This window comes from Eriocheir sinensis, chromosome 2, assembly GCF_024679095.1.
Source record: "Eriocheir sinensis breed Jianghai 21 chromosome 2, ASM2467909v1, whole genome shotgun sequence".
Taxonomy (NCBI): domain Eukaryota; kingdom Metazoa; phylum Arthropoda; class Malacostraca; order Decapoda; family Varunidae; genus Eriocheir; species Eriocheir sinensis.
Genome location: NC_066510.1, coordinates 22,579,337 through 22,590,952, shown reverse-complemented (window position 1 = coordinate 22,590,952; position 11,616 = coordinate 22,579,337). Strand labels below are relative to the sequence as shown.

Sequence of the window (11,616 nt, the reverse complement as noted above, 5' to 3'; positions counted from 1 at the left end):
CTAAATTAGATAACGCTGTCGTGGTTTTTAATTTCACATTTGGATGGGCTTCTGATAATGGCGTCTCTCCTTTGGCGGTCGCTCCTTTCTATCTGCATATTGGGCATTGTCGTGATAATGATCATAATGCAAGGTTGTTCATTTAATTATGTGTCAGCCATGCATCGCGTAAGCATGGCAACAAGGTAATGCAGCAGCTCCTTTAGGTCTTGAGGCGTGGTCGACGGCCGCTATTTTGTCAGAAAAATAAAGAGAAGAGGAAGTCGCACGTATAGATAGAATGTGTCTGTTTTTTTCCCTCTCTTTTTCGGATTTCCTCAAAATACGGGTTGCTACACTCTAGGTCACGATCAATTACGTTTTGGATTGCCACATACCAGGAAAAAAAACTAAATACCAAACGATGGAAAGCACACAGTTCTTAGTGTTGTGAAGAGGCTGGCAAACAGGTCGTGAGGGTAATGCTAATGGCGAAACTGTGTCGAAAAAAGAAATATTTAAAAGAACACAGATGTATGGTTAGTAGTCAATATGTATGCCGCCCACTGACCTCCGAGTAAGAGCAAGAGTGATCTTCGTAGGGAGTAGATAAAGCAATGACCTTCAGCGCTTGTGTTTTGCTTCACTCCGAGGGGATGTTTTTGTGCCGCTTTTTTGTCCTTTTTTTGTGTATGTGTGAGGCAAACTTCGGTCTTGTGGTGGTGGTTTCCTTTTTTTTCTGTCAGAGATAAGTGGAGAAGAAAGAGAAGCCAGTAAAAAATAAAGGTATAGGTGTGTGTGTGTGTGTGTGTGTGTGTGTGTGTGTGTGTGTGTGTGTGTGTGCGTGTGTGTGTGAGGTAGTTCCACTTCTCTGCACATCACGTCTCAGGTGTTATCATCACCAAACGTGCCGAAGACCTTTTTACCTTTATTTCCCTTTGTTTTGGAAAGGAACCAGAAAAGCCTAAAATGGGGTCACAGTATTTCCTTTTGCAATTATTTTTTTTATATATCTAGAAGAGCAGAGGCAGGTTTTTTGCGCATTCTATTTGACACATACATTACTCTACTATTAATTATGCACCACCAAACTTTATATATCACTTAAATTGAGGCTCATAATTTTGGACATAGTTGTTGAAATGTAAGGTTTTGAGGCTTCGGAAGATCGAATCAAGAGCCAAGATGTAAACTCACTTTTTTGTGCGAGTCTCGTGTTCACCTGACCTCTCCATTGAAGCCAGGTGACCCCAAGTGACCCAGCGCCACTCCTCACCCAATTAGGGGGGTGTGGAACAAGGTCAATGAGGTAAGCAGGTCATCCGATCTAATCCAGCCTCTTCTTGCCCTCCTTCGCACCTGCCGTTCGTGGTGCCACAAGCTTATGTATCGAAAGAATCACGACAGGCCGATCCGACTAAGGCTTATCAGGATGGGTTGTTCTGATATTGTTGAGGTGGAATGTATGAATTAGTGTTAGAGGCTCATTTGCATATTGTTTTCCTGATATCTTAAATCTCATAATTATGTGATAGGTATGTCGTAATTCCCTGCACCCGTTGTTGTTGGTGGTGATGGTCTTTTTTTCTCCAATTTCTTCCTATTGAACTACTTTTTAACCTTCTTTTTTCTTGCTACCTCTGTTTATGGGTAGTATGGTTGACGGAGATTGTGCTAATGACTTGGTGAATGGCAGAAGGTGTCAGGAGGCTGGCCGCGTGGTGTAGGATGAGGGAGAAAGGGAGCGGGAACTGTAGGAAACAACTCTTCTACTTTCTCGTCTAGTGATAGGGGTAGTCGGAAAGGGCGGGTCATTGGCTTGCAGGTATGGTTAGGATAGCTGCGAGCGGGTGGCTGGGTGGGGCGGGTATGGAGGGGGGTGGCTGGGCAGGGGAGGGTGACTATATGGCTTATACGTGCGGTTGGAGATACCATGGGCGGATGGGTCAGTGTTTGGTCAGAGGTCTCAGGGCTGTCATCTGTGCTAGCGGGTATGGTCTGGACGACAGTGGGCGGGTTGTTGAGTGTGGGCAAGTCACAGGAGTCTTTGAGTGGTTATTCGTGTGAGTGTGGACCAGTGGTATATGCGGCCGGACGTGTCGGGGCGGGTCTCGTCTGACCGGTCGCTAAGCAAATTTGGTTTCCTTAAAGTTGCCTCTGATTTGCATGCTTTTCTCCTCGCCTATGCTTCATCCGCGGCTGCCACTTCCTTCTGCTGATGCTGATGCTGCCTGCACAAAGGTTTAACTTATTTTACATTTTCTTTCAGTGTCGAAAAACGTTAAAATATGAATCCTACTGGAATATTTAAACTTATGTGTTGCAGGATATTCAAGTGAGTTGCACTGAAGGACAGAAATGGAACTTTTTTTTCACAGTTACCTTTTATGCAATAATGCTAACAATGATACTGATCATAATAGTAATAATAATAATAATAATAATAATAATAATAATAATAATAATAATAATAATAATAATAGGAATGATATTGAAAGTTATAACAATATTAATGATGATATAAATAATGACATGATAATAGCCTTTGTTATTGTTGTTGTCGATGCTGTGTTTAGTTGCTCCTCACCTGGCCTTGAGAATGATTTATATCCACGCTGCCAGTGAGCAGTAAGACAACAATAATTAAATGTATGAATAAACACTCAGACTAAACAATAGAGGAATTAGATGATAGATAATTCACAAGGCATCGGCCATCATGATATACTTCTCCACTCCTTCTTGCTCCTCCCCCTTCTCCAGTGAGGTCACCACCTCACTGCAAGGAACCGGAGGGAAAACACGACTCCTCACACTTTTTCTCCACACTGTTATTTATTTTCCGTGTTTGGATAAAGGAAAGGAGAGGATGAAAGGGAGGGAAGAGAAAGGTAGGCGGGGCAAGGCGGGCACAGGAAGGGAAGGGAGAGCGCCACGTTGCTCTGCGAACCTGTAACATGTTAGTGACGGCTAGGTTGTACGAGCAAGCAATGACGGACACTTTCTAATGACCGGGAGAAGGAGGGAGTGACTGGCTGCCTGGTATTCCTGCATCTACAACCGGTTTTGTTCAAGCATGAGGCAGCCACACTGAAGGCGAACCGCATACAGTGTTCTGAAAATGTCAATAGATTTTTACGATTCATGCCCGTTTCGCCGAGTAAGTTCCGCATCTTTTTCTATTCCGCAGCAACACGAGTTTTGTGATGGGTAACGTTGTCCGAAAAAATATTACCAAAAACTCGTGTATAATTTTGGGTAATCGATTAATATTTCATGCAATGATAAGAACTTTGCAGTAATAATTATATTCTCAATAAAGAAATCCAACAGCCAGTAGATGCAACTTAGTGGTGGGTGGTTTCTTACATTAGCGAAGATTAAACACAATATTCTTCTTCCTCCTCTCCAGCGAGCGTTGAGCCTCCTCGTAAACTCGTCATTAGCATCGACAAGAAAGTCAGGCGGGAGCAAAAACTAGACTTGTCATGACTTGCTTTCCTTTTTCTGCAGCTGACAATTTATTTCACTCCCTTACTCTGATTATTTCCTTTCTCCAGCTTTGTCATAATTATCCTTTCCCCTTCTCTCACTCCATTTCCTCATTCTCTCTCTCTCTCTCTCTCTCTCTCTCTCTCTCTCTCTCTCTCTCTCTCTCTCTCTCTCTCTCTCTCTCTCTCTCTCTCTCTCTCTCTCTCTCTCTCTCTCTCTCTCTCTCTCTCTCTCTCTCTCTCTCTCTCTCTCTCTCTCTCTCTCTCTCTCTCTCTCTCTCTCTCTCTCTCTCTCTCTCTCTCTCTCTCTCTCACGCACACGCACACGCACACGCACACATCCTCTTCTTACGACACCTGCATCCTAACCTCTTCAACTTCATCATTGGCGCCACGAGATCAAAGGCACTGCTGTGTTTTCTTCTTCTCTGCATAAATTTCTTCTTAAGCATCGTCCTCTTCAACCTTTGGCTCTTCTGCCTCTCCTTCTGCCTCTGCTTCCCCTTCTGCTTCTTCTGCCGCGGCTTCGCCCTCAGCCTCTTCTTCCGCTTCCGCTTCCGGCTCTTCTGCTGCTGCTTCTTCTTCTTCTGCTGCTGGTGCCTCCTCTTCTGCCTCCGCTTCTGGTTCATCTTCTGCTGCTGCTTCCTCTTCTTCTGCTGGTGCTTCCTCTTCTGCCTCCGCTTCTGGTTCATCTTCTGCTGGTGCTTCCTCTTCTTCTGCTGCTGCTTCCTCTTCTTCTGCTGGTGCTTCCTCTTCTGCCTCTGCTTCTGGTTCCTCTTCTGCTGGTGCTTCTTCTTCTGCTTCTGTTGCTTCCTCCTCCGGTTCTGCTGCTGCTTCTTCTTCTCCTGCATCCTCCTCTGCCTCCCCCCCTTCATCTTCTGCATCAACAGCAGCCTCCTCTTCTTCCCCTGCTTCTTCCTCCTCCGGGTTATTGTGGGCCTCTTCGTGATAGTATTCATCATCGTCATCGTCGTCTACGTCCACGCCCGCTTCCTGGTACTGCTGATACTCACTCACCAGATCGTTCACGTTGCTCTCTGCCTCGGTGAATTCCATCTCGTCCATGCCCTCGCCCGTGTACCAATGAAGGAAGGCCTTGCGGCGGAACATGGCCGTGAACTGCTCGGTGATGCGCTAGAAGGGACGGAAAAAAAGTCTCACGAAATAGTTAATTGGAGGTGCATTCCGATGTGAGGTGTCGTGATAAGTTTTATTTCGAGTGTATGTAATTAAGTAATTTTGATTGATATTACTATTCATCCTGCTACTGGATTTTCTCCTTAGTACAATTTATTCTCTTTCAACAGGAAATCATATGTTGATCCTGGTTTTAAGACACCCCTGGTGTCAAATAATTTCATTCATTTAAAAAAGATTCGTTTTAGTCAACAGTTGGAGGTTTTTGCGGGCACGGATAGCTAGCAGGGTAGATAAATAAATAGATAAAGGATAGATAGACACATTAATGTATGTAAATAGAGAGAGAGAGAGAGAGAGAGAGAGAGAGAGAGAGAGAGAGAGAGAGAGAGAGAGAGAGAGAGAGAGAGAGACTGTGGTATGCCATTATTACAATAAAGAGGCTGAAATCCCATCCACGCCCGCTCGCCCGCCCGCACACGCACACACACACACACACACACACACACACACACACCATTCCTAATTTGTAAATTTGTATCCAGTTATTTCTACTTTCACTCTGTACATTTTCAGCATAACATGAATGAATAGAAATACATCTTTTGTCATATATCAATGGCGACAAGCGTTACCATGAATGACATTGGTGGAAAAAAGAGAAAGGAGACCTAAAAGAAGAATGAAGAGTATGGTGAAAGGTTTTGTGAGGCAGAAAATATGAATAGCGGAATAATAGATGAGAGAAAACTGACAAGTGATGAACATGAGAGGAAGACGTATCTGACTTTCCGTATTTGTGTTGGGATTCCACTTTCGTTTTTTGGAGGACGCATTGCTTAAGCTCATGCCTTGGATCGGCTATGAGACAATAGGGTGTCAGGTACAGGGCTCTTGTTATGCTCAATTTCACGGTCTGGGGCTACTGTATTGGAATGTCATACTGCTATAACGCTCTGGCCGTTTTGTGAAGCGAATAAAATTAAAGCTCTTCCGATGGCAAGCTTTGATAATTACTTTAAGGTCTCTTCTTTTCTTTATTAATAGGTAAAACAAAAATAATTTCAACGATGATTGATTTGCAGTGCAGAAAATAAATTAATAAGCAAAGCATACTGGTACCCACACATCCTATCTCACCTTGAAAAGTTCCTGAACAGCGGTAGAATTGGCGAAGAAAGTGCCTGCCATCTTGAGGCCTCGCGGGGGAATGTCACACACGGCGGTCTTCACGTTGTTGGGGATCCACTCGACGAAGTACGAAGAGTTTTTTTGCTGCATGTTGAGCATTTGTTCTTCCACCTCCTTCATGGACATGCGGCCCCGGAACACGGCGGCCACGGTGAGGTAGCGGCCGTGGCTCGGGTTGCACGCCGCCATCATGTTCCTCGGGTCAAACATCTGCGTAACCAGCTCGGGGACGGTGAGGGCCTTGAACTGCTGGTCACTGCAAGGTGGACAGAGATGATCTAGGGAGAAAGAAGGATCAAACAAAAAAGACACACACACACACACACACACACACACACACATTAAAGGAATAACCGAAGAGACTAATTTGATGTGAAAGAGAAAGAGAGAAAAGAAAAAGAGAGAAGAGAGAAAGAGAAGAGAGAAGAGAGAAAGAGAGAAGAGAGAAAGAGAGATGAGGGAAGAGAGAAGAGGGAAGAGAAGAGAGAAGAGAAGAGAAGAGAAGAGAGAGAGAGAGAGAGAGAGAGAGAGAGAGAGAGAGAGAGAGAGAGAGAGAGAGAGAGAGAGAGAGAGAGAGAGAAACTCACCCTCGAGCAGTGAGAGGAGCGAAGCTAGGAATGAAGAAGCTCAGCCTGGGGAAGGGGATCATGTTGACGGCCAGCTTCCGGAGGTCGGCGTTGAGTTGTCCTGGAAATCGTAAGCAGGTGGTGATGCCCGACGCTGCTAGGGACACCAGGTGGTTGAGATCGCCATAGGTTGGGGTGGCTAACTTGAGGGTCCTGAAGCAGATGTCGTAGAGCGCCTCGTTGTCAATGCAGTAGGTCTCGTCGGAGTTCTCTAGCAGCATGTTGATCGAAAGGGTGGCGTTGTATGGTTCCACTACTGTATCTGACACCTAGAAAGGGTAAGACAGTATAAAAGCAACTAATTCGCCTTTCAAATTGTTATATATGAGTTTTATTCTCCTTTTTTTAATTTGGTCGTCTATCTTTGGTATGGGCACCAGTGTAAGGCCCTGCTCATTAGTGGCGTAAGCGGATTTTTATACTAACGTCGTAACAACTCAAAGATTGTCATTAATTCAGAACTGACCTTAGGGCTCGGCATGATGGAAAACGTGTTTATGATCCTCTCCGGGTACTCCTCGTATATTTTGGAGAGGAGAAGCGTGCCCATGCCCGACCCAGTGCCTCCCCCCAACGAGTGCTTCAACTGGAAACCTTGAAGGAGGTCGCAGTCCTCTGCCTCCTTCCTGAGTGTGTCCATTACGGAATCCACGAGCTCTCTGCCCTCAGTGTAGTGTCCCTTGGCCCAGTTGTTGCCCGCTCCGCTCTGGCCTGCATGGAATGAAAGAGAACCAGGGTTGTAGGAAATGTAAGAAATATCTCAATAGAAAGCTGCGATGGCTGATATGTTAGAATTTTCCCGATTAACTCTCGGTATTTCAGTTACCTTTTCCTTTTCCTCCTCGTCATCAGCAGCATCCTATTTTTTTGTCACCATACCTGTGACACTCACCGTAGCAGAAATTATATGGCTTGAAGAGCTTGCCGTAAGTGGAAGCTCGAACTGAGTCCATGGTGCCGGGCTCCAGGTCCACCAGCAAGGCCCTGGGCACGTACTTCCCTCCTGCGACGAGTGACATGACGTGACGGTAAGAACAGAGAAGATAGTGATGTCGGTCATGATTAACACGACCACAGCTATATCAAAAAGAATATCAACATTGGACGAAAATTTTAGGAACTTAGGTATTTGTTAAATCAGTTGGAATTTGATGGAAAACAGTAAAAAAAGTATAGACATACGTAAGAGATAAGTGAAATCCAGTGGTAAGTGAAGTGAGTGAGCATTAGAACCATAAAAAAGAGAGAGAGAGACGGTGTGTGGGGGGGGGGGAAATGATGTGGTGAGATATACAAACCATTAGCCTCGTTATAGTAGACATTGATCCTCTCGAGCTGCACGTCATGAGTGCCCTCGTAGATGCCGTCCGGGTTGATGCCGTGCTCGTTGCTTATCACCTCCCAGAACTGTGGGCCCAAAGATGTCATTAGCGCCCACACACACACACACACACACACACACACACACACACACACACACACACACACAGACACACACATACCGAACACACACACAAAAAAAATGTACACACGCACACACACACCTGAATAAATTATTGCAGCAGGGAGGAATGACCTTCGTGGGCTCCTGGAACACGTATAGATCTTTCCATCTCTAAGTACTAAACCTCTAGGAACACTTGTATTACGTATTCCTTACCTAATGACAAAGGTACCCATTGTATGGCTTCATGTATATTAAGCAGAAAATTTGATGTTTACTATTTTGTCTTCTTTACATAATCGTAAGCAACTTTTCTGAAAGCGATAAAAGTAGAAATAATAAATAAATAAACAAATAAATATTGAAAGAAAGACAGTTAGATGGATATGTAAAGAGATAGATAATCACTTTACATTAAATGATGGTCGTTAAAAGTTCACATTACACTTATAATATTGCACATTACACGTCCTCTGATACGTCTGTAAAAACTGTATGTTGGAAATTGAAGTAATGGTAATTGATAATATACAAAAAACGTGTTTTGCTGCAATAACTTATTCACCAAATTGAGCCCATCGATCATCTCCTACGTGGCACAACAAGATTCCGAAGATATTATTGTCAGAAAATAGTTTCGTGGAGTTTATTGCCAGAGAACTGTCATGAACAAGACATACAACTTCCGTACGCCTCTATTATGGAGTCTAGAGGGACACGAGACAATAAACGTAAACAAGGAAGTAACGTGAAAATCCAGAGCTGAATTTTGTATAGTTTCTTTTTTTATGAATTTTATTTTGCATTCTCCGGAATTTCCAAGAATGACCCAAAAATTGAATGTTAGAAATATTTATATCGTATTTAGTCACAAGTGAGGCAAGGAATGATATGACCTTTACTGCATTCTCTCTCTCTCTCTCTCTCTCTCTCTCTCTCTCTCTCTCTCTCTCTCACACACACACACACACACACACACACACACACACACACACACACACACACACACACACACACACACACACACACAGACGAACGTGCTTTACATAATCAGAAGTTGTTGTTTTTCCCCTTTATGAGAGCAACGTAACCTTGAGGTCATTTCTATCGAGCAACTGTGTAAACATGAATTTTTTTTTACATAATAATTTGCTTCTCACGACATTACCTCAAGTCGGCATTTATTTTTTTCAATTTGTAGGAAGCCGAAGTACTGGCGGTGACGCTGATGAATTTAATTGCTTGTGTTGGTAGAAACATTACAAGAAATAGTAGAAAGAGTAACAATAGTGCCAATATGTGCTTTAGCAGTTGTGGTAGAAAGAGAAGTAGTAGTAGTAGTAGTAGTAGTAGTAGTAGTAGTAGTAGTAGTAGTAATAGTACTCGTTGTTGTTGTTTCTATATTGAGTAGTATAATAGTGCTATTATTGTAGGGATAGATGAGCTGAGTCACTTATGAATTCTGTCAGTGGCATGTGGAGTAGGTAGTCCATTTTCTTCCAACGCTGAACTCAGGAGTTTTATTGTTGGTTATGCTGGTACAGGATAAATAATGATAGCAGTAACAATGATAATAATAATAGAAATAGTGATAATAATAATAATAATAATAATAATAATAATAATAATAATAATAATAATAATAATAATAATAATAATAATAATAATAATAATAATAATAATAATAATAATAATAATAATAATAATAATGGTGACGATGATGATTAAAAAAAAAAAAGAGTAACAGTATCAATAATAAAAACCAACAGTCGCAAATATTGATCCATGTCACCGCCGCCTCTCATCAAAGATTTCCCGGTTCCCTCTTTTCTTCGACGCAGCAAAACAGTGAAGAGTGATTTATTGGCTCTCGTTCGGGTCGCGTGCATCGATTTTGCCTTAATATTCGTGGTAGGAATTCGCCTGAGGGTTCACGTGTGTGTGTGTGTGTGTGTGTGTGTGTGTGTGTGTGTGTGTGTGTGTGTGTGTGTGTGTGTGTGTGTGTGTGTGCGTGTCTGTGTGTGTTCGTCGCGGAGGCTTGCATACCTGTCTGCTAGCGTTCGTGCGCATGTTTAAGAAATGACGTAATTTTGCGGGTATTTTCAAGTGAGTCAGCTCCCGTGATACAGTACGTCATAATTCAACGCAAAATTACAACACATCTTAGCTCATCACGACCTTTTCAGGCTCTACCCCCTGGGGCGCGAAAACACACACACACACACACACACACACACACACACACACACATGTACGCGCGCGCACCCACCCACCCACACACACACACACACACACACACTGAAGTATACTTTGCACCGGAACCACGTGTGTCGCTACTTAGAAGAGCGTGGTTTTCATATCACATAAATATATCTTTTTTAATATCGTGAGGTATAACGAACGAAAATAAGGAGATTCAACAAATACATTGGTCATAATGATGCACAGGTGGGGAAACTGCACAGGTTAACAGGTATCTTGCTTACCTTAGTCCCGACCTGATTGCCGCACTGGCCGACCTGTATGTGGACAATCTCTCTCATGGTGAGTGAGTGGGAGAGAGAGAGAGAATGTGACGGTCAATACGACGAGCCTCGGGTCTGCCCTCCTCTTTCTCCGCGGCGGCGCACTGCAAACTGTCGTACCCCAAGCCAATATCCTCGTTGATATTTGCTTGTATAGAAGTGCCATTATGTACCCAAACTCTTAGGCTCCAATTATCATCAACACAGTGCAGTTAGTTCTCTGTAGCCTGTTTAAGCCTCTAATGTCTAAACAGTCGTGCGCAGCTCTGCCTCTAGAGTTTATAATCTATTCATTGGCTCTCAGTCGCCTACCGTTCCTCAAGTAGCTACGTAATGGTGGGGGTTCCCTCCCCTCCTTCCCCCTTGTAAGAGCTGTTAACCCACTTTTATCACAACGATTCCTAATGTTGTTGTTGTTGTTGTTGTTTTTTTGTCATGCTAGTGGAGGAATATCGAGTTTTGTGCATGCGGCAGATGTCCTCAGTAGAGATAACGATTCATTGATTCTTCTAAAAGGTTATAGTTTCCCAAGCAGACGACACAGCGATGCTCTTAAACCCAGGTGATAGGAAATGATGTCATGAATGCACTTTTCCCCGGGTTTGTGAATAAACAAAAGAAATACAAAAGAAGTGAGTCACTCCCTCCCTCTGTATGTCGTACCCAACACCCTGAACCTCATGGAGCTCTGGAATGTGCACCTCGTAATTTTCCCTTAGTGTGTGTGTGTGTGGATGTGTGTGTGTGTATGTGTGTGTGTGTGTGTGTGTGTGTGTGTGTGTGTGTGTGTGTGTGCGTGCGTGCGTGCGTGTGAAGTGCATTCCCCTTCTACCAGCCAGGTGATCCTCTAATTCCATGCACCAAGCCAACGTTATGTTCCCCAGTCCACATTATACTTCATTTTGATGTGAAAATTGCCATAATTTTACCCAGGACATTGTATCAACAAAAGCAGAGTTCAAAGCGCAAAATGAAGAAACACAACATTAGAAGATAAATATTGAACAGATTCTTGGAAAGACTGGGATTCCTTCTAGCTACTACTTGTGACTTAACACTTTTCTTAGAAGTTCCGATATATTTTCACCTATATTTTGTGTCTGTCTGTACATACGTCAGTAGGTTTTATTCTAGTGAATAATTCCAAACTTTTTTTTTTCAACTAATATGCATAATGAAGACGAGAACAAAACTGCATGTGGAACTCGAAGTTTATTTTTTAT

General features: G+C 43.3%; 1 protein-coding gene across 1 annotated transcript; it reads right to left on the bottom strand.

The window, feature by feature from the left end:
• Positions 1 to 3,771: 3,771 nt before the first annotated feature.
• On the bottom strand, positions 3,772 to 10,598 carry LOC127001395 (tubulin beta chain-like). The gene is made up of 7 exons (XM_050865948.1): positions 10,355 to 10,598; positions 7,723 to 7,831; positions 7,317 to 7,427; positions 6,891 to 7,135; positions 6,386 to 6,693; positions 5,748 to 6,054; positions 3,772 to 4,604 (listed from the first exon to the last, which is right to left on the bottom strand). Exons 1-7 carry the CDS (start codon positions 10,409 to 10,411, stop codon positions 3,915 to 3,917), a joined length of 1,827 nt encoding a protein of 608 aa, XP_050721905.1. The 5' UTR covers positions 10,412 to 10,598; the 3' UTR covers positions 3,772 to 3,914.
• Between the last annotated feature and the right edge of the window lie 1,018 nt (positions 10,599 to 11,616).